Source organism: Solanum verrucosum, unplaced genomic scaffold, assembly GCF_900185275.1.
Source record: "Solanum verrucosum unplaced genomic scaffold, falcon-dt-bn FXZP01000040.1, whole genome shotgun sequence".
Classification (NCBI taxonomy): Eukaryota; Viridiplantae; Streptophyta; class Magnoliopsida; order Solanales; family Solanaceae; genus Solanum; species Solanum verrucosum.
The window spans coordinates 451057-472756 of NW_026020323.1; the positions used below are offsets into that span (position 1 = coordinate 451057).

Consider the following 21700-nt stretch of genomic DNA (forward strand, 5'->3'; position numbering starts at 1 on the left):
TTTTATATTTGTTTAATTTTATATTGGATAATAAATAATAGTGTACAATGAGCAAATCATGTATTAGTATTGACATTGCTTAAGCCTTAAAGTGCATTAAGCATGTTTTAGTCCTAAAATGCAACTATTCATTTACTTTGAAATTTAAAATATTTTCTCCTTGTTATTACATAAATTTATTTTATATTGAAAAGTTAGGATTTTTTTTACTTTTATGATACAATAAAACTAAATGAAGCATTTTCAATATTTTTCATCTAAAAAAAAGACTAAAACATTTTCTCCTTGTTATTACATAAATTTATTTTATATTGAGAAGTTAGGATTTTTTTTTGGACTTTTATGATACAATAAAACTAAATGAAGCATTTTCAACATTTTTCATCTAAAAAAAGACTAAAATATTTTCTCCTTGTTATTACATAAATTTATTTTATATTGAAAGGTTAGGATTTTTTTTTGACTTTTATGATACAATAAAACTAAATGAAGCATTTTCAACATTTTTCATCTAAAAAAAGACTAAAATATTTTCTCCATGTTGAATACTTAAGTAGAGTACTATTTACTCATGAAAATATGGATAAATATGGATAAACTAGTATTTTACCCAATCCATTTTTACCCATATCAACTATGGGCGGGTTGAATTATTACTCATTTGATTGGCCCATGTCTTAAAGATCCAATTAATTTGATTGGCCCAATGGATACATATTATGGAAAATTAAGCACGACTTTATATTCAAAATGGTATAAATATAATTATTTAATTTGCTATTGAATTATAGATTAACCCTTTTTAAAAAACCCTCAAACCATTAAAAATCGACAATCCAATAATAAAAAGAAATCAAAATCATCACCAAGTTAAACCAATAACACATTACTATAATTTTTTTGAATTATTTATCTCGATTCGATTTTGAACCATCGTAGGTTACGTTCATTTATATCTCAAGAAAGATTAATTATATGTTTCTAATTAGTAAGTATACTACATAAACCCTTTCTCATACATATGGAATAGTAACTTTTATGGGGATTTTCATCTTTGGTATATAAATTGTTTGACAAGAGGTGAAGAAAGAAGAGTAGAAGGGCAAAGAGTGGCGCCGCGAAGAGGAAGAGAAATAAGTATACAAGCAAATCAAGAATACAAAGGGACATTACAGAAAAGAAATAATCAAGATTGAGTGAAATGGCGTCAACAGCTCCATCATCATCTGGGGTTGGGAAGAAGAGGCAGAAGAAAGGCCAAAAACAACAAGAGGTTACCAATGTTGCAGAATCCACTCAGATTCGGGTTGCCCAAGTTCTTGAACAGTTTCGTGCTTCTAATGATGAAGGTAACAATTATTTGATAAACCCCATTTACTTCACCTTGTTTAGTTGTTGAGAAAAAAGATTAATACTTTATTGGTTGTAGGTTAATATATCATGTTTTGTTTGTTGCTATATGTGGTGCTTTGGAAGCTGGATTTTGATAAAAAAGATATATTTGATGATTAAAGATTGTAAAATGTTTTGTATAAACTATGTCTTGACGATTAAAGATTGTAAAATATTGTGTACAAACTATGTTTTGATGCATAAAGATTGTAAATTTTTTATGAAAATTGAGTGGGGTTAGTTATATGAAATCCTAAATGTGTTTAAGTTGCATTTCGTTCGTACACTTATTAATTTGTAAAAGACAAGTTAGGGGTTTTCAGTTTTCTGCTATAGCTAAAAACAGCTTAAAAATGTGAATAGCTCTATACAGAAGAGACACAAATACAAACTGAATTGGGGTAAGAGGGAGGTACACTATCAGGTGGTATGTGGTTTTAGTGGCATATTCTAATCTTTGCAAAAGTGTTATGCTTTTCATTGGCAACTATTACATTGGTTATGATTTATGTTCAATTTTGCTGCTGGTTCCCTTTTCTGTAATTGTTGTATTTTGTAGCATCCACATGTAAAAATGCTGCTACTTAGAACTTCAAACAATAAATATGACTTTTTTTTGGGGAGAATTGATAGGAAGTAGTCTGGACACATTTTAACCACTCTCTTGATACTTAGATGATACTTTTAATTCCCTTTTTCTTCTATAATTGCCCATTACATGTAAATAAGGTAATTCTGACTTTATTCAACAAAAAAATGTGAATGAGATAATTCTGATTTATATGTTAAATGTTATAAGTCACTACTGTAAAATGTTAAATATTAATTCTTCTCCATTTGTTTTCAGCATGGGTTCTTCACTACTGTATTGCTTTTCATACTTAATTTTTTATATGTTTTACTTGAAGTCGAGGGTCTATCAGAAACAATCTCTCTACCTTCTCAAGGGTTGTTGTTGTTGTATGTAAAATGTTATGGATATCTATTTGTTGATGCAGTGTACACATTTGAATCAAACCTTTCAAACCGCGATAGAGCTGCAGTTCATAAGTTATGCCGGAAAATGGGAATGAAATCAAAAAGTTCTGGGTACGTGTAGTAAGTTTCAGCACTATGACATGTTACTTGTATTTTTCCATAGCATCTTATAGTAACGTGCCATTATAATTCTCTGGCTGCTAAATAGACAGGGTAAACTTTTTCCTTTTCTGACTTAAGATGATGATGGGCCTGTCTTATCTTAGGCGTGGGGATCAACGTCGTATATCTATTTTCAAGACTAAACAGAACATGGACACACTGAAAGGAAAGGATGTGCTAAGTTGTTTTAAATTTTCGGAGGAGGCAAAATATGCTCTACAGGATTTATTTACGCGATATCCACCTGGTGATGGGGAGACAAGTGAACAAGTAGTCGGGAAACACAGTAAGAAATTTGATAAATTACGAGGAAAGAAGGATGATATGTTCTGTAAACCTGTGATGAGCACGTCTGAAATTGCAAAAAGGGTAGAGTCATTTGCGTCAAGAATAGAAAAAACCCCAAACATGAGACAGGTTTTCTTCAATCTTCTATTTAGAGCTGACAAATATTATATACTGTTGCTCTTGATTTAGCTTGTAATATGCTTTCAGAAAAAAATAGAACAACAAAAGAATTAGTAATGGCTTGTTGGTTATTTACTTGCAGATTACATTACAAAGGTCTAAGCTTCCAATTGCTTCCTTCAAGGATGCTATTACATCAACTATAGAATCTAATCAGGTGACCATTATATAGCATCAAACAATATGACCTGACTACGCCTTTCTACTTTTGCTTCTCCAATCTCTATCAATCAATGCTGCCGTCATTATGTTCAAACTGAGAAAGGTCCTTGAGATGAGATAAAGGCTTGTTTTCATTCGTCAAGACTGCACTTCTTACCCTCAAAAATAGAACATGTTGGCACTGCTTGTATCATATTTTGGTTTAATGCCTGCTACGGGGTTTGGATGCTTGGTAGTTCTCATCTTGGCTGGACTATTTTCCATGTGCAGGTGGTCTTGATCTCTGGTGAAACTGGATGCGGGAAAACTACACAGGTTAGAACTTCAAACCTTTATTTAGTCTGTGTTCTTTAGTAATTCTCAAAGAAGATGTAGTATTACTAGATATAACTTTTCCTCCCTATGATTCAGGTCCCTCAATTTATTTTAGATCATATGTGGGGTAAAGGCGAGACATGTAAAATTGTCTGTACTCAGCCACGACGAATTTCTGCCACATCAGGTTGGCATTTTATGCCCGCTCTGAAGGATTCATTTCTTTTCATGTGTTATGTGGAATTTGGTAATCAGTTCATAAATGTTCTGAGTATTGCTTGTCCAATGTGCAGTTTCTGAGAGAATTTCTGCTGAAAGAGGCGAAAGTGTTGGGGATACTGTTGGTTACAAGGTACTACACTGTTTCTAATTGAGTTATTTCTTTTTCAATTTTGCTGGGTCACTTTTTCCTTTGACAAAGATATAAGTAAATTGGGTTTGGCGACTGTCTTTTGTGAATGACACGTGTACTCCTTCCCTTTACCAATATTTATTTTATTCTTCTGGTATTGGGACTAAACATTTTGACCCAGTACCAAATTTTTCTTTTTCCTTTCTTTTACTTACTCAACAAAAGATTTCAAGACCTCTCTGCTCAATATCAAGCTAAAAACAATAACTGAGAACATATTTCAGACTTTCAAACTTGATATCCATATCAAGAACTTCTACAAGAGTCAGATGATTAAGTGCAAAAAAGGATGAAAGTTCAAAGTGAATCAAATGGAATGATTTCTTTTGGTAAGTTAAGGTTTAAATCATATAGATTAAATTATGACGATTAGCAGTATCAAATAGGAAAAACTGCTAATCCTACCCATGTTTAAATGGATATCCTATCCAATCCATTTGAAATCCAGGTTGGAGGTTTTTTACTTTATTAAAAAGGATTTTGTGATGGTGGAGTTCATTCTTTGAAATTCTTTCCTTTCTAAAGTGGAGGGTCAAATAAAACTTTTATTTGTGAGGTGAGGTAAACCTGAATCAATGCTTCTGTTTCTTACTTATCTGCGACTTATCACATGATTTTCAAATTCAAGAAGCGTTCCTAAACATAAATCAGGCGTGCGCAACAGGGGAGGGATCTCAGCAATAGCTTTCTCATATGTGGTGCTTAGTTTGTGATGAGTGGCGTTAGTTTTCTGGTTGTTCTAACACTCTTAATGCCTTCACTGTCACTGCTTCACCCCCCCACCACCACCAAAAAAAAGGATGAGTGACGTTAGTTTTCTGGTTGTTCTAACACTCTTAATGCCTTCACTGTCACTGCTTCACCCCCCCCCACACACACACCCCACCACCACCACCAAAAAAAAGACAATCGAAAAATAGTCTTCTTGCCTCTTAACCATTCTTCGCATGTAAAGTTATGTACGGCCTTTAATTACTGAGTTGTGGTGAATTCCAGATACGGCTGGAGAGCAGAGGTGGGAAGCAGTCATCAATCATGTTTTGTACCAATGGGATTCTACTGAGGGTCCTGATTACCAATGGAAGTGCCAGCTTCAACAAGGAGGCTCCTGGGAAAATGGGCAAGGATCCCATTTCTGATATAACCCACATCATTGTGGTACTTATCATTTCAATCTTTAATTAATGTTCTTACATATGCGCTGAAGCATTTTATACTTTAATTACTGCTCTGACATATACTTTGACCTCTTCTTGTGAGCTGTTAATCAACTGCTTTTATGAAGTTACTGCATCATCCACTACCTCTCTTAACTCAATTGTGTTCTTGCAATTAAGAATGTGGTGAAGATTAATTAACACACTTCTTAAAGATGTAAACATGATAGGGATGGGGAATTTTCTGTTGGAAGAATGTACAAAAGAGACCTGGCAACACAGCCGGGGGAGATTGCTGGACCTTGGAAACAAATCTGGAAATCCAACACCCCAACCAAGATAAAGTGTTTCACATGGTTAGTGTGCAGAAGAGCATGTCTGACTCAGGAGAGACTGAAAAAAAGAGGATTTCAGATTGTTTCTAGGTGCTTCTTTTGCCATGAGAAGGAGGAAACAAACAATCATTTGTTCCTTCACTGTAGAGTGACTGCCCAGATATGGTATCTGTTTCAAAGCATTATTCAAGATCCTTGGGTGGTGCCTGAGCATACTGCTGACCTATTAAACTGTTGGATGAGAAGAGGGGGAAGTAAAACACAGAAAAAATGGTGGAATCTAGTTCCATCTTGCATATGGTGGTCAATTTGGAAGGAAAGAAACAATAGGTGCTTTAAGAATATTACTAACCCAATGCAGAAAGTTAAAGAAAATTGCATTAATACTCTATATTTTTGGTGTAAAGAAGAGGGTATAGATGATGTAAATCAGTTAGTAGATTTCCTAGGCTATTTGTAATCATGACTACTTCGCCTTGGAATTTTTTTGTTTGGTTGCCAGCATACCCTCATTGCTGATGAATACAACTTTACCATTCTCAAAAAAAAAAAAAAAAAAGATGTACGAGAGGGCCACTTTACTCATTGGTCATCTGGAGATCATGTCCCGAAAGTATATCTAGGATAACCTAGTTGTTGCAATTAAGAATGAGGTGAAGATTAAATTAACACATTTCTTTAAGATGTACGAAAGGGCCTCTTTACTCATTGGTCATCTGGAGATCATGTGCTGAAAGTATATCTAGGATAACCTAGATGCTGATTGGTGCAAAATCTTATTTTTGTTTCTATGCTACAAAAGCTTTGTTGCTCTTTAAATTTATGGAGGGGTTTTGCCGATACATAGAACAGAATTATATTCGATTTTTGCAGTATAAGCATTCATGGTCAAAGTTATTGCTATCTTTTGAGGAGCATGTGGAGCTTTCTCGTGTCGTCTGGTTTATCATTATGCTTAGCAGTTTTTCTTTTTCATAAAAAGATCTAAATGCAACATTACAATAATGGACCATTTATCATTATGTTGGGATCCCATTTTGAGTTGTAAATTTGAGTTTGCAAAATAATTCCTATTGAAGGCTTTTGCCTTTTCTTCCCTTTTAGAAATGTAGGGCTTGATCAGAATCAACATACTTCTTTAATCCCTGCGCTTAAGGCTTAACTGTCAATAGTTGGTTTGGGCTTGGGACTTCCATGTTCTATGTTGCGCGGACTCTTCATTTTTGCAGCTGAACCCATCTCGACGCGACTCTGGTGCTGGTGCGGGGTGCGTGTCAGATTCGGTCAATTTGATCCGGATACTTTGACCAGAGCCGAGGAAAAAAAATGGGGAAGAAGAGATCAATTAAAGTTGACGACTTTTTCTCCGACGAAGTTGTCGTATGGTCTGGTTGCTCCATGGAAAAAAATAGAGAAAAGGTTTTTTCTTGTACAAGAGGAGGCGAAGACTTCATGGGAAAGAAGAAAGAATTCTAAGTCTTTTTCTTGAAAAAGAAGAGAGACTTTTTTTCTTGAAAAGGAACAGAGCATGCTAAGGGTTTCTTGGGAGAAAAAAACGTCTTTCTTGGGAGAAGAAAGGGCAACGCAGCACTTTAATGAATTGTACCATCTAATTTAAGTTGGGCTATATATATATATGATTATAATTTTTTTATAATAAATAAAAGGAATTATAATTTTTTTTTAAAAATTAATTAGTAACAAGTCATAATTAATTTATGCTTTTAAATGGCCCGATGTAGGAGGCACCCGTATCCATGCTCGGATTCGCACCCCCGAATCTTAAAATTTAAATTTTGCCTAATTCGACTCTCGGATACCCGCACCCGAGTCCGAGCAACTTAGTCCATGTTGAAGGTCTCAAGTTTGAAACTCCTTGGCAGCAAAAGCAAGGGGTTTTCTTTCTGGGTCGAGCTTGTCGCATTGGGCTTGCCTAGTGGAGTTTAACTCTCCTGTGTAGTTTGCGAGTTTTGCATAGGAGCTGGGGTTTTACCTTGTGCGCGCCCAAAGGGTAGCGACTGCGGGTTTCCCTTGTCATAAAATAAATAAAATACTATACTCGCATCTGGGGAAGTCAACAATGTGAAGTATGAAGTTGACAAGTTTATCTATTCCGATGATGATAACATAACAATCTTTGAATACTGAGGGATTCCCAACAAAATATTTCATGGTTCTCTCCACTCGAGTCATGGATTTGCATTTCCATGCATCTTCATAGTGTTGTCTTTTAATAACAAATAAACAAACAAGAACATACCTAGTATAATCCCACGAGTAGGGTCTGGGAGGATAAAGTGTACGCAAACCTTATTCCTATCTCTTGAAGATAGAGAAGCTGTTTATGAAAGACCCTTGACTCAAGTAACACATATCAAAGAATATATAAAAGAAAAAAAGAAATACCAAATAATAAAGGAAGCATTACATAACATTCTTGAAAAAGAACAACAAAATAATGCGGTAACGAAAGCACAAGAAACAATCGGTAGTTTGTCATCAAAAAGAAACAATCTATAGTAATAGATATCGAAGGACAAGAAATAGGTACGGTGCACCAAACTACTACCAACCCTATCTGGTAAAAAAGTAAGACAATGCTCAACTACCAACTAACCTTCTACTTTAATCAACGACCTCCCTTTCCCTTAATCTAAGGTCATATCCTCGGTAAGCTGAAGATACGCCATATTCTGTTTAATCACCTCTCCTCCATACTTCTTCGTCCTACTTGTGCCAATCTCTCACACCTTTTCATTGGGGCTTGTGTACATATCCTCTTCACATGTTCGAACGATCTCAACCTCGCTTTCCTTATCTAGTCCATAATGAAGGCCACTCTCATCTTGTTCATGATATCTTCACTCCTAATCTTATTTGTTCTAGTATGTTGACATATCCACCTCAAGTCCTCAACATTCTCATCTTCTGAACATGAGAGTTCTTAATTGGTCAATACTCCACCCCATGCAACATAGTCTGTCTAATAGGCACTTTGTAGAACTTACCTCTAAGTTTTAGCGGAACATTCTTATTATAGAGGACTTCGGAGGTGAACCTCTATTTTGTCTACCCCGCACCTATACGATCCATAACATCATTGTCTATATCTCAATTTCATTAAATTTAAAACCCAATGCACTTGAAACTCTTTTTTTTGGGGGATGGCCTGGTATCAAGCCTCACTTCCATGCCAACCTCATGAGTTGCATCATTGAACTTGCACTCCAAGTATGTAGTTTTGATCCTACTCAACTTGAACCCTTTAGAGTCTAGGGTTTGTCTCCAAACGTCTAGACTCCAGCCTAGGGTTAACTCCACTAGGAGTCTCATTAATCAATACTATGTCATTTGCTCATACACCATGGTGCTTCACCTTAGATATGGCATGTCAATTTATCCATCACCAAGGTAAAACAAAAAGGAACTTAGAGATGACCCTTGTGCAACTCCATCACGACTGGAAAGTGCTATGAGTCTCCTTCACTGTCCTCACTCGGGCCTTGGGACCATTTCCACCTATCTCTTTACTATCTGAATGACATGTAGTAGATCTCCCCGACATGAAACCGAAATGGTCATTGAAACTAGACATACCCCTCCTCATCCTTATCCGCACCACTTTCACCTATTTTTTCATAATGTGGCATAGCAACTTAAACCCCATGTAGTTGTTGCAATTTTGAATATCGTCTTTGTTCTTGTACAAGGTAATCATTTAGTCCACCTCCATGCTTCGGGCATTTTTGTCATCTTAAAAATGACATTTAACAACTTAGTTAGCCACTTTAAACCCACCTATTTGTGATCTTCCAAAAATTCCACTGGGATCTCATTTGGCATGATCACTCTTCCTTTGCTCATCCTATGAATAACATCCTTAACCTCCTCAACCTTTATATGCTTACAATACCCAAAATCCCGACGACTCTCGATGTGCTCTAAATCACCCTTCACAATGTCCTTTACTCCGTCTTCATTTAAGAGTTTTTGGAAGTATGTATGTCATCTTCATGTAATGAGTTCCTTATCCACTAATACGTTGCCTTTCTTGTCTTTGATGCACTCCACTTGGTCTAGGTTTCTCCCCTTGGCTAGCCTGTACATCTTCTTATTCCCACCTTTGTCCTCTAGTTCAACATAAAATGTTTGAAAGCTTTCGTTTTTGCTGTCGTCACCTCTGACTTTGCTCATTCCTCTCCATCTTATACCTTTACCTAGTCATCCACTTCTCCTCCCCGTCCTTGCTCTCCACCAACTTTGCATTAGCAACCTTCTTTGTTTCCACTTTCCCTTGGACTTCTCCATTCCACTGCCAATCCCCTCAATGTCCTCCAAAGTTACCCCTTGAGACCCGCAACAACTTTCTCGTTGCTTCCTTGATGCAACTAGTTGTCCTATCCCTTGCATCACCACTACTCCCCCAAGCCCCCATCGCCATCTTCTCCCTCATCTCCCGAGTTTTGACAGCTGTCAAGCCAATGTTGTCAAAGGCACGCTTAAAGCGCGCTTAAGCCCTGCAGTGAGGCTCAAAACGTGTTGAACGATTCACCTTGCTTTATGTGCACTTTAGTGTCGTGATCAAGGTTCTAAGACATACTTTTCCTTGCCAATGAGTCTCTTCCAAAGAGGCGAAACTAAACAATTGATATTTCACCTTATCGTATTTTGTTTTCAATTTCTTTGTATACATATTTGTATTTCTTTTTCCCTTGGTGCCTTTTTTAATTAAAGCCCATGCTTTATTTGCGCTTTGCACTTAAAAGCCCCAACGGACCTTGGCGGTTTTTTGCGCTATTTGCTTTTGATAACATTGAGTCAAGCAACCCCATTTGATCCTTGGCTGATCTCACTTAACCCTTCTTTTTCTCTTAAGCTCCAAATCCATCGCTGAGCTTATTTGGGTTGTAAGATTCTCACTCAGGATAGACCTTATCTGTTTATCACCCTTACTAAGGAGTTAACTATCAATGTGAGTCTTAGCCAACGAACTACGGAAGGTCACTAAGTGTTCCTCCTTCTTGGGGGAACTCGAGCTAACTACCACCAACTCAAGCTTTTGCTAAATCTAAATGCGAGGCTCCTCCTTTGTTTCTATCCCCAAAACCATAACTTTCTTTTAGGGTAATATGAAGACTCCTAATATTTGCAGTATTTTTCGAGATAATTTTGAGGTAAAAAACCACAAGTTTCTAGATACATTATTGATAGATGTATAGATCAATGACATTAATGAGTTACTTGAGTGTTTGGTTTCTAACAGAGCCTTTTATACTCGGAGAAAGTCTAAATGGTCAAATATAGCAATTCTCCTTTTGCAATATGTCATTGTGAATTGAATCATATCCTGAATATTACTCAAGATTACATGTAGAAAACCGTAACCCAAGTGCAAGTTTTAGATTTGTGGGAGTAATATTTTTGTTTCTTCCATCTTTTGTCTGTATCTGGTGTGTTCCTTCTGAAGTTATGATGTTCATATTTCTCTTTCTTCTTTTTCCTTCTATCACAGTTCTCTGCAACAATATATTTAGTTACTATCATTTATTTACTTTTTTACTTGGCTCTTTGATTTATGTTTGTATCTCACAAGTCCGACTTCAATCTGTGTGGTGTTTGTTTTGTTGCTTGCAAAGTTCATTTGTCATGTTAATCCTTCTCTACTTCTGCTTGTAGAGATGCTTATATTTTCTAATTTGACACATTCTCAGCTGTGCTTCTTCTTTGTTTTTTACTGCCTAACAAACTTCAAATTTCACAGGATGAAATTCATGAGAGGGATCGCTACTCCGATTTCATGCTCGCTATTCTCAGGTGCATTGGTTTAATCTATTTTATTAATTACATAGATACGTGGATTATAATTTTGTCCGTCATGAATGATCTTTCTGACAGGAGTTGGGATCATAATGTGCTAATTTTTGGCTTGCCAACTGGCCAAGTCAATTAACCTCCTTTCTGTAGCTTATTTATGCAAACCTGTCTGGATTATAGAAATTAGCTTGTCATTTTCATTCAAGAAACATAAAAGGGTGTCACTACTTAATTCCTTTCAATTTAAACCACTGTGAAACAGCAAATGTTCAAGTTGATCTTTCTTTACTTGTAGGGACTTGCTTCCTTCATATCCAAATTTGCGTTTGGTAAGACTTCTCATTTTGCTTTTGTATTGTAATAAAACAGTGCCTCTTTTTCTTGTTTTTATTCCAGTAATATGTATGTGGTTTTATGATATAATCAATTGATGGACCTCCAAACAGGTTCTGATGAGTGCTACACTGGATGCTGAACGTTTTTCAAAATACTTTGGTGGCTGCCCAGTTATCCGAGTCCCTGGATTTACTTATCCTGTAAAACCTTTCTCCTAGTTTCTATATGCTGATTTATCTCTTTGTTGATTTATGATGTGAGTTTTTGAAGTATTTACACGCCTCTACACCTATGCCAGGTAAAAACATTCTATCTTGAGGATGTACTTTCTATTGTAAGGTCAACTAAAAATAATCACCTTGATTCCACCTCATCCAGTGTCATGCCTGAGGAATCTATATTAACAGAGGAGTACAAAGTTGCCTTAGATGAAGCAATTAATCTGGCTTTTTCAGATGATGATCTGGATCCCCTTTTGGATCTAATATCTTCTGAAGGGGGACCAAAAGTTTTCAATTATCAGCATTCTTTGAGTGGAGTGACGCCATTGATGGTGTTTGCTGGAAAAGGTCGCGTTGGTGACATTTGCATGCTCCTCTCTTTTGGTGCTGACTACCATTTACGTGCTAATGATGGGAAAACTGCTCTAGATTGGGCTGAGCAGGAGAATCAGACAGAAGCTGTTGAAATAATTAAGGAACACATGGAGAAATCATCTTCCAGTTGTGAGGAGCAGCAACATTTACTTGACAAATACCTATCAACAGTTGAACCTGAACTGATTGATGATGTCCTTATTGAACAACTATTAAAAAAAATATGCATAGACTCGGAGGACGGGGCCATCCTTGTTTTCCTTCCTGGTTGGGAGGACATTAACAGAACACGAGAGAGATTGAGAGCAAGCCACTATTTCAATGATCAGTCTAAGTTTTCAGTGATCGCTCTCCATTCTATGGTTCCTTCTGTGGAGCAAAAGAAGGTTTTTAGACACCCTCCTCCAGGCTGCCGCAAAATCGTTCTTTCAACTAATATTGCTGAAACTGCCATTACCATTGATGATGTTGTTTATGTAATAGACAGTGGACGAATGAAAGAAAAAAGTTATGACCCTTATAATAATGTTTCAACTCTTCAATCTTCATGGGTCTCAAAAGCAAGTGCAAAGCAAAGAGAAGGGCGTGCTGGGCGGTGCCAGCCAGGGATTTGTTATCATCTTTATTCAAAACTTCGAGCAGCTTCATTGCCTGATTTCCAGGTTCCTGAGATTAAGAGGATTCCTATAGAGGAACTATGCCTTCAGGTGCTTCATTATTCTTCCTTGTCATTTGGGAATATGATTTTCATTACTTTGCATGATGATTAGGTGAAATAACTTTTACCAGTTCAAATAAAAAAGATGATTAGGTGAAATATATTGAGCTTGTTGGTAGTTGAAAACATTAGCTAGGGATGAAAGGACGTGAAGAAACTTGTAATAATGAAAATAAAAAGTAATTCAGTAGGCTTTTGAAAATTATTCTAGTTTTGTTAAACAAATCTACTCACAGTGAATGTAAAATATTTAACAAAGGAGCTTGCTATATAGCAGTTTAAATACCTTTTCTTTGGCAGGTCAAGCTTCTTAATCCTGATTGCAAGATAGAAGAATTCCTGCAGAAAACACTTGACCCTCCGGTTTATGAGACCATACGTAATGCAATCATTGTTCTTCAAGATATTGGGGCGCTGTCATTTGATGAGAAGCTTACAGAGCTTGGAGAAAGGCTAGGATCTTTACCAGTTCATCCGCTTACAAGCAAGATGCTTTTAATTTCCATCTTATTGAACTGCCTTGACCCAGCATTGACTATGGCTTGTGCTTCTGACTATAGAGATCCATTTACCCTACCCATGTTGCCAAATGAGAAGAATAAAGCTGCAGCTGCAAAAGCTGAGTTAGCCTCATGGTATGGTGGAAGAAGTGATCAATTAGCAGTTGTGGCTGCGTTTGAGGGCTGGAAAAGTGCGAGAGAAACTGGTCAAGAATCGAGGTTTTGTTCTAAGTACTTTGTATCTTCAGGCACTATGCATATGCTATCAGGAATGCGTAAACAACTTGCATCTGAACTATTGAGGAATGGGTTTATTCCCGGGGATGGATCTTCCTGTAACCTTAACGCACAGGATCCAGGCATACTACATTCTGTTCTTGTTGCTGGTTTGTACCCTATGGTTGGAAGACTGCTCCCACCTCTGAAAAATAATAAGAAGGCTGTCATTGAGACTGCAGGTGGTGATAAAGTTCGATTAAGCCCTCATTCAACTAACTTCAAGCTTTCATTCCAAAAATTCTATGAGCAACCATTAATTGCATATGATGAGATAACTCGTGGTGATGGAGGTCTGCTTATAAGGAATTGCACTGTCATTGGGCCACTCCCACTATTGTTGCTGGCAACAGAGATTGTAGTGGCTCCTGGAAATGAAGAAGATGATGATGGCAATGATGATGATGAAAGTGATTATGAAGATGCTGATGAGGACAATGGCGAGGAAGGTAATATTAAAGCAGATCTGTCAGAAGCCCATCAAGGAGAGAAAATTATGTCTTCTCCTGATAATACAGTTAAGGTCATTGTTGATAGATGGATTCCTTTTGAGTCAACAGCTCTTGACGTTGCTCAAATTTACTGCCTGAGAGAGAGATTAGCTGCAGCAATTTTATTCAAGGTAATTTTTTTTGTTCTGCATTGTTTTAAAGAGAGAACCTTACGCCTCCCCTCCACTTCCCAAGCAAAATGAGAAGAACAGAAAGAAAAACAACACAATGTAATTATGGTATCATTCTGTTGCTATGGCAAGATAGTTACTGACATATGTGGCTTTTGGTTGGTCTAATGTGTAAGTGAATGTTATTACAGGTCACACATCCTGGAAAAGTTCTTCCTGAGGTTCTTGCAGCCTCTATAAATGCAATGGGTTGTATCTTGTCTTACAATGGGATGTCAGGAATATCATTGCTGCATGAGCCTGTGGACTCACTTACTACAATGGTTAGTGCTACTGAGATTGGTCAGTCTGATCCTGGGTGGAATAACAGAATGGATATGAATCCCAACATTTCTCCCAATTCATTTGAGTACAATGGCCAGCATCAGCGCCCCAATATGCATCATCAAAGAGGTGGCATTCATGTATCAAAGGTAAGACAAACTGGAATCAATCATCAAATTATCATGTCCAAAAGACGTGTTTTATTGGATTAAATTTGCTCAAAGTTCTGTATCTCAAAGAGTCTATCTGAACAGGGATCGTCTGCGCATAGAGGTACCATGCAAAGAGGTCATTCTAAGCGGAAGCGTGGAAATGGACCTTATTAAATCAGGTTTTAGACAGATTTATTCACACAATTAACAGAGGTTTTTTTCCACAGAAGCAACAGCAAGAATCTTCCCTTTTTTGTTACTCCAAGAAGGTAAAGTAAGTAAACATATAGGGGTGTTGTATGTATGCTGTAGGGAATCAAACTGGGGTTTGCTACATCAAATGGAAGATAGATGAATGCTGTATTTTTTTGTTGTATGATACAAAATCTTATAGTCCGAGCATTTGACTGTTCATAAAAAGAACAAAGAAATGCATGTTTTGAAAGAAAAAGTTGTCAAAATATGCCCTTCCCATCTCCTGCATTATTTGAGATTTTCAGACTTTTTTTTTTAGAGTAGAAAGCCTGTCTCCTTGCGCCTTCCTACCCCAATTTAGAGGCAGTTTCCCTCCTGTTTAAACGTTACTCTTTTGATTTCAAACTTATTTTTATTGCTCTTTTGAAAATTTCACTCATTCTTTTTGCCCTTTTGTCTCCGGACTCATATTTATGTACAAGAAGAAATTAGTTTCACATCAACTTCAAGGGTTCAATAGCTATGAATAATATATACTATTGTTTCAAAGGCGAGTGCATTTTGGATAGGATCTGTTGGTTCAATTAATTAGAGGCATAATACATAAACATGACCCTTAACTTGATTTCAACAGACAACTATGCCCACCAACTTTGAGTGTGCACAAGTAGACACTTAAATTTGCATAAAATTGAACAAGTAGACACACTTGTTCTACATGACATAATACACATAGGACGCTATGTAGGACACAAAATTGTCATGTAGGACAAATATGTCTATTTTCTCAAATTTATATAAGTTTAAGTGCCTACTTGTGTACATCAAAAGTTAAAGGTCATAGTTGTCAGTTGATGTCAAGTTAAGGGTCATGTTTATGTATTATTCCATTACTTTCTTCTCGAATCATATATACATACACCAAAAACATCTAAAATATATACATAAATTAAAATGATTTTCATTTTCAACTCATTGATTCTAGATTTTAAATTTGTCTCCACTGCTATTCACATAGAAGTAATATCGACAACAACAGTATAGTGGAGTCTGTGGATCGAGTGGGCTGTATGTAGACCTTATCTACGATATCAATTGATTGGAACTAAACTCTCCTTATAAACAACTATTTCCAGCCTGCCTCTTTTCCCATAAAATCCAAGTGTCTTCATTTCTTGATTTGAAGGATCATAAATCACTAATTGACCAGAGCTATTTTCCAAAATTAGCTCACCATTTTTCCAAAACCCTAAAGGCCTTTCCACCCTAGAAATAGGACCAATTCTTTGCAATTTAGTCCAACAATTTTCAACTCCCATTTCATTATTCATCACCCATATATCATAACACTTCTCCACTTCTTTTAAACAATAAACAATAAGTGAAATTGATTCCTTAAATGGTACAATCACCCAAACACTCCTCTTAATTTCTTGCTCTCCAAAAGTTCCAATATTTGATGGTAACTTAATATTTTGAAAAATCTCTTCACTCATGTTAAACAAAAGTATCACCTCATGATTATCAGCATCTTGACCTAACCAACAAAAAATCTCATTTTCATAAACCATACTCCATGAAGTATTACCATACTTTATTTTAGATGGCACAATCCCTTTATACTTCTTCCAAGAATTTGTATTCAAAGAGTATATCTCAACTTGATAAACAAAAACACGATCAATCGATAGACAAAATAAAATTTGTATTACCTTATAATCATTTTTCTTCGAATCAAACCCTAATCCAAAATCACTCCCACGTACTGTTGATCCAACAAGACGTTGAATTTGTGATTGAGGTAATATTTTGTACTCTCTAATTGATGGATTCCATAGAACAATGTTATCTGGATAACCACATAAACAAACAATGCCGTTACATGGACCTATAAGTCTTATGTGACCAAATTTGTCATTGAAGTATTCTGGAAAATCTTGATTGATGAAAACATCAAATGTGTCATTTTGTGACAATGAGAGGATCCTTTTATTTGTAATGTTTCCGCGGCGACTAATTAGCAAATGAAGATGATTTTGTTTGTTATTTAGGTTATACAAATGCTTCGAGATGAAATTAGGGTTGTTGATTAGAGAATACCAGAATTTGCAAACACATTTGAATCTTATCAAAGAAGTTACAGGTAATCTTGTTAAAATCTCAAAAATTACATCTTCAGATAGATTCATTACCCTTTAATACTCTCTTATTTTTTCGCAATTTTTTATTTTATTTTTGGGTTTATCTTCAAATGGATATGTAAGAAAGGAAATAAAAATAGGAGAATCTAAAGTAGTCCATAAATGTAGCTTTATTTCTGAAATATGAGATTAAATTTGATGTTTGAAGTTCCTCATTTCTTGGAATATATGAAGCAATTTTCCATGCTCAAAATTCAACCATTATTAAGGATGATGTGTAATGGAAAAATGGTTCAATTTTGACATGACATTCTTTTAATTAATTCTAAATATATAATTGCTTCAATTAATAATAAGAAAAAGTGCTTATGCTAATATAAGGGGGAAAAAAAGACTATATATTTTTTTTGGCTAATAAAAGAAGACAAATTCTCATATATATAGCTAGGGTTTAGTTTCCTATTTATTCTAAGGAGAAAATTAAACACCAATTTCTCCCTCACAATCCATATTATATATATGCGCTTCATGTTTTCAAAAGAAAACACACATATAATGCCAAACCATATTATGCTGCGGGTGCTACTTTTGCTCCATCATCATCGTCATCATCAACATCATTCTCGAACTTTCTATTCAAACAAAAGCTAATTACAAGCCTTGCTTCTATCCCATAGGGATGAAAAGGCGATGTGTTTCCGCTTACAATCACCATTTTTTTCTAAGAACAAGATTCAAAAGTACTTGGAGTGAGAATTTTGGAAATTAAACTCTAGTTAGTTGTAATTAGCTAGTGATGAGGAATGTTGATACTAGCTATACTCCTCTTGTCCTATTATTTATAGCATTGAAAGTGGCATTGGTAGAAAATATCGATCCATTAATTTCATTAAGAGCTATCTATCATCTTTATTAGTGAATCTTTTTACTTTAATTTTTGAGATTTGCTTTTGCAAAATGAATTGATGAAGTCCACAAATTGTTAAAGGAATGGAATGACATGAGGTCAACTCATGGTTTTCACAATCCACACGTGCTTCTTCTCTTCTTTGCACACTCTTTAATTTGCCACATCGGAAATACAAGGTTATATATATATATATATATATTTTATCAAAATTTATTTATAATTTACTTATGAAAGCAAAAATATCTAAAGTGAGAGCAAAATGTCACATTGTCTCTTTCCTTCTAGACTAAAATAGTGAATTTTGAAGCTTTATTCATAGTAAATTAAGTGATCAAAAGTTCTGTAATTAATGTCAGTCATTCTAACTATTTTTCATTTTGAATGGATTGTTGTCACTTTTTTCAATGAAATGTTTCTTTATTTTTGTGTATGTTAGTAATCAAATCGAACCGAAACCGATAACAATCAAACCGCCGATTAAATTGGTTTGCTTTTAATTTTAACCAATAGCCAACTCAAACAGACTCGTAAACATCCTAAATATACAAGATATTAAACATGATAATCTCACCTAAAAGCGTTATATACATACCTGATGCGGAATATTATTATAGCAATAAATTGAACCAACAAGTCTTTTTGATAAATTAGTCTTTACCTCCAATTTTATATACACAAAAATTATCTTCCCAGGCTTTCACCTCATGCAGTGATCCAAGACACTTTGTCTATATCATCAAAATTTCGTTTAGTCCAACAACTTTCTGAGACAACCCATATAATTAATGTGATCTATTATGAGAGATTAATCCATTTCTGTCATATATAATATGTACTATCTCCATCCACATTTATTTGCATGGTTTTCTTTTTTAGAGTCAAATCATATAAAAATTGACGAACATTTTATGATGTATTTTTTCATCATATTGATATGCAAAAAATTGCAATTTATAGTACTTTTTGTATAGTTTTTGAATATCTAAATTTTTTGTTTAAAATATCGAATTAATGTAATCTAATTTAACTTTGAAAATTAGTCAAATTGACTTTCAAAAAGTGTGACATGACAAATAAAAGTGGACAGAGGAAGTATATAGTTGTTTCAAAAACTCTTTTCGACAAAAAATAAAATAAAATTCAAGCTAAATTACCAAATACTTGCTCTGTTCATTTTATTTATCCATATATAATGCGTATCATATAGTTGCTCATTGTTTGCAAGGGGCAAATCAAGTAGCCAACTTTCTTTTAATTTGTCATCCAGGTTAATCTTTTCTTCGAAAATATTGTGTAGTTGGTTTCTTGTTAGAGGTTTGGTCTAACTTTGTATCTTTCTTCGGGATGAAAATATAGACATGGTCGGGGTCAAGCCTAATCCAAACCCCACACAAAGTGTTCACAACTCTGGTGATGGCTTAATTTTTTATTTATAAAAAACGTAGATTAATTAACATATGCTGTATAATTTAAAACATTGTTTAATTTGATATGATATATTTTGAGTTCTAGATATATGATTATCTCCAAAATTAATAAAAAGAGCTATATATATTGCTGATATAATGAGAAAAAGAAGACAATAAACAAAGTATATATAACATTATTTGTTAACACTCATCCTTTGCATGGATATTGTCTAGGAATAGAAAATTGACTAATAGAAAACACTACATAGTTTCAAAGAAACATACTAAGAGGTTACGCTGCAGGTGTCACTTTTGCTCCATCATCATCGTCATCATCATCACCTTCAAACTCTCTATTCGAACAAAAGCTAATTATAGGCCTTGCTTCTACCCTGAAGGGACGCAAAGGCGATGTATTCCCGCTCACAATCACCATTTTAATTTGAACAATATAAAAACTTAGATATAAAGCCCTAGTGTTTAATTTGTGATGACTGATGAGGGTGATACTAGCTCCTCCTCTGTCCTAGTATTTATAGCAATGGAATGTATGACATTTGGAGAAAATATCGACCCATTACTTTCTAAAGAGAGTTATATATAGGCCTGTCATGCATTTTTAATACTCAATTTTTAGCATTAATAAATATGCACAACAAAGAGTGCTAAAATCTTTATATCAACATTTCCATTAGATTCAATGTCGTTATAGGCTTTAAGCAACATTTACAAAAAGTGCTAAGATAAAATTGTCACTAATAATTGCAGCTAAAAATCATTTTTGATGGAGTGGTTGTTTGAATCTTTTAACTTTTTGAGATTTGCTTTTTGCAAAATGAGTGAAATTTGGAAAGATGAGAGGAAAATGTGAGAGGGTGGATTGGTGAATTTATGGACACATACACATTAATTGTTGAGGAAATGATGAAATGGCATGAGGTAAGCTCATGGAAGATGTTTGGCTTTCACGATCTTACACATACATATTCCCTTTCATGCACACTCTTTGATTTGCCACATAGAAATATATGGTCAAAACTAGTTAATAAAATAAACTTTTAAATTTTGTGATTTTAAATTAACGATGCGTATAGTCCTTTAAATGATTTAGTGGTCTTAAATTTGTCATGTACAATCTTGAAATTGAAATACTTTCTAAATATAGAAAAAAGACACTCTATTTAATACATATCAAACAGAAAAGTGAGATACTTAAATTGGAGACAGAAGAAGTACTTAAAAAGACTTGAACATAGAAAGAGACCTATATTTGATAAAGATCAAAGAAAAAACTAAGACACTTAAATTGGAGAAGTATACTTAGAAATTAAAGACTTAAATATAGAAAGAGACACTCTATTTGATAGAGATCAAACATAAAAGTAACTATCACACTAAAATTGGATACAAAAGGAGTACTAATTAGAAAGACTTAAATATAAAAAGAAACACTCTATTTAATAGAGATCAAAGAGAAAAGTAAAACATTTAATTAGATATAGAAAAAGTACTTATAAAGACTTAAATAACGATTCCTATTTATAACGAAAACACATGAACTAACGTTACGCTACAAGTACCATTTTTGCTCCATCATCATCCTTATCATCATCACTTTCAAACTCTCTATTCAAACATAAGCTAATTACCGGCTTTGCTAGCTAGTTCTATCACATTGAAGAAAGCGACAAACGACGTTGCTTATTTCATTTTAAAAAAAAAAGTTAAATAACAATAACGACGCATTCCTCGTTTTGTATGAAACCGTCCTTCGCTTTTTGAAAAGCGTTAAAGACAAAAGTGATTGCGTCACTTTTCTGTTACTTTTGACCGTCGTTTTTCAGCAATTTTTAAGTAGTGATATTTATGCATCAAATGTAAATAAAATATACATATCATGATATTGAACATGATAATCTCACTTAAAAGCGTCATAAAGTACATATCTGATGCGGAAGATATTATAGCGATAAATTGAACCACCAACTCTTGATAAGTTAGTTTCTACCTCCCTCCTTTTACTTTTTTTTTTATTTTTTATATATATTATTTAAGTAGAAGAATACAAAAGGGGATTAAATCTTACCTCTAATTACAAGACGATGCAAAAGGAAAGAGGGGAGCAATAAGCTTCAATCTAAAGGTACCTAAGATGGAGAAAAAAATGCTACTTTCTTTAGTCCATATTAAGAAAATTGTTGGATTATGACGCACCTCTTAAAGAAAAATATTTTAGAGCATAAATAAAATGCTATTTTCCATTATTGCTCTTTTTTGAAAATATTTTTTGTAGTTGATTTTTTTTGTTAGAGGTCTGGTCTTGTCC

General features: G+C 34.7%; 2 protein-coding genes across 3 annotated transcripts; one reads left to right on the forward strand and one right to left on the reverse strand.

Annotated features, from left to right (window-relative positions):
• Positions 1 to 1170: 1170 nt before the first annotated feature.
• Positions 1171 to 15049, forward strand: LOC125835406 (DExH-box ATP-dependent RNA helicase DExH6-like). Of its 2 annotated transcripts, XM_049514528.1 has the most exons (15): positions 1171 to 1349; positions 2391 to 2481; positions 2637 to 2949; positions 3083 to 3157; positions 3433 to 3477; positions 3574 to 3664; positions 3771 to 3829; positions 4886 to 5047; positions 11143 to 11195; positions 11491 to 11524; positions 11642 to 11731; positions 11830 to 12834; positions 13146 to 14243; positions 14435 to 14716; positions 14822 to 15049. In XM_049514528.1, the coding sequence occupies exons 1-15, from the start codon at positions 1202 to 1204 to the stop codon at positions 14891 to 14893; spliced, it is 3618 nt and encodes a 1205-aa protein (XP_049370485.1). In that variant the 5' UTR covers positions 1171 to 1201; the 3' UTR covers positions 14894 to 15049. The 2 variants fall into 2 exon arrangements, with proteins under 2 accessions (XP_049370485.1, XP_049370486.1); XM_049514529.1 differs by lacking the exon at positions 1171 to 1349 and having other exon boundaries at positions 2391 to 2490.
• A 954-nt stretch (positions 15050 to 16003) lies between these two features.
• On the reverse strand, positions 16004 to 17103 carry LOC125835479 (F-box protein CPR1-like). Its single transcript, XM_049514612.1, has one exon. It carries the CDS (start codon positions 17101 to 17103, stop codon positions 16006 to 16008), a length of 1098 nt encoding a protein of 365 aa, XP_049370569.1. The 3' UTR covers positions 16004 to 16005.
• Between the last annotated feature and the right edge of the window lie 4597 nt (positions 17104 to 21700).

Bases quoted from the DNA above. Each gene is read 5' to 3' on its own strand.
- LOC125835479 (XM_049514612.1), bottom strand. From the start codon at position 17,103: ATGAATCTATCTGAAGATGTAATTTTTGAGATTTTAACAAGATTACCT.
- LOC125835406 (XM_049514528.1), top strand. From the start codon at position 1,202: ATGGCGTCAACAGCTCCATCATCATCTGGGGTTGGGAAGAAGAGGCAG. The intron at 2,950-3,082 runs GTTTTCTTCAAT...ATTTACTTGCAG, and splicing joins AAACCCCAAACATGAGACAG to ATTACATTACAAAGGTCTAA. The intron at 11,196-11,490 runs GTGCATTGGTTT...CTTTACTTGTAG, and splicing joins TTCATGCTCGCTATTCTCAG to GGACTTGCTTCCTTCATATC.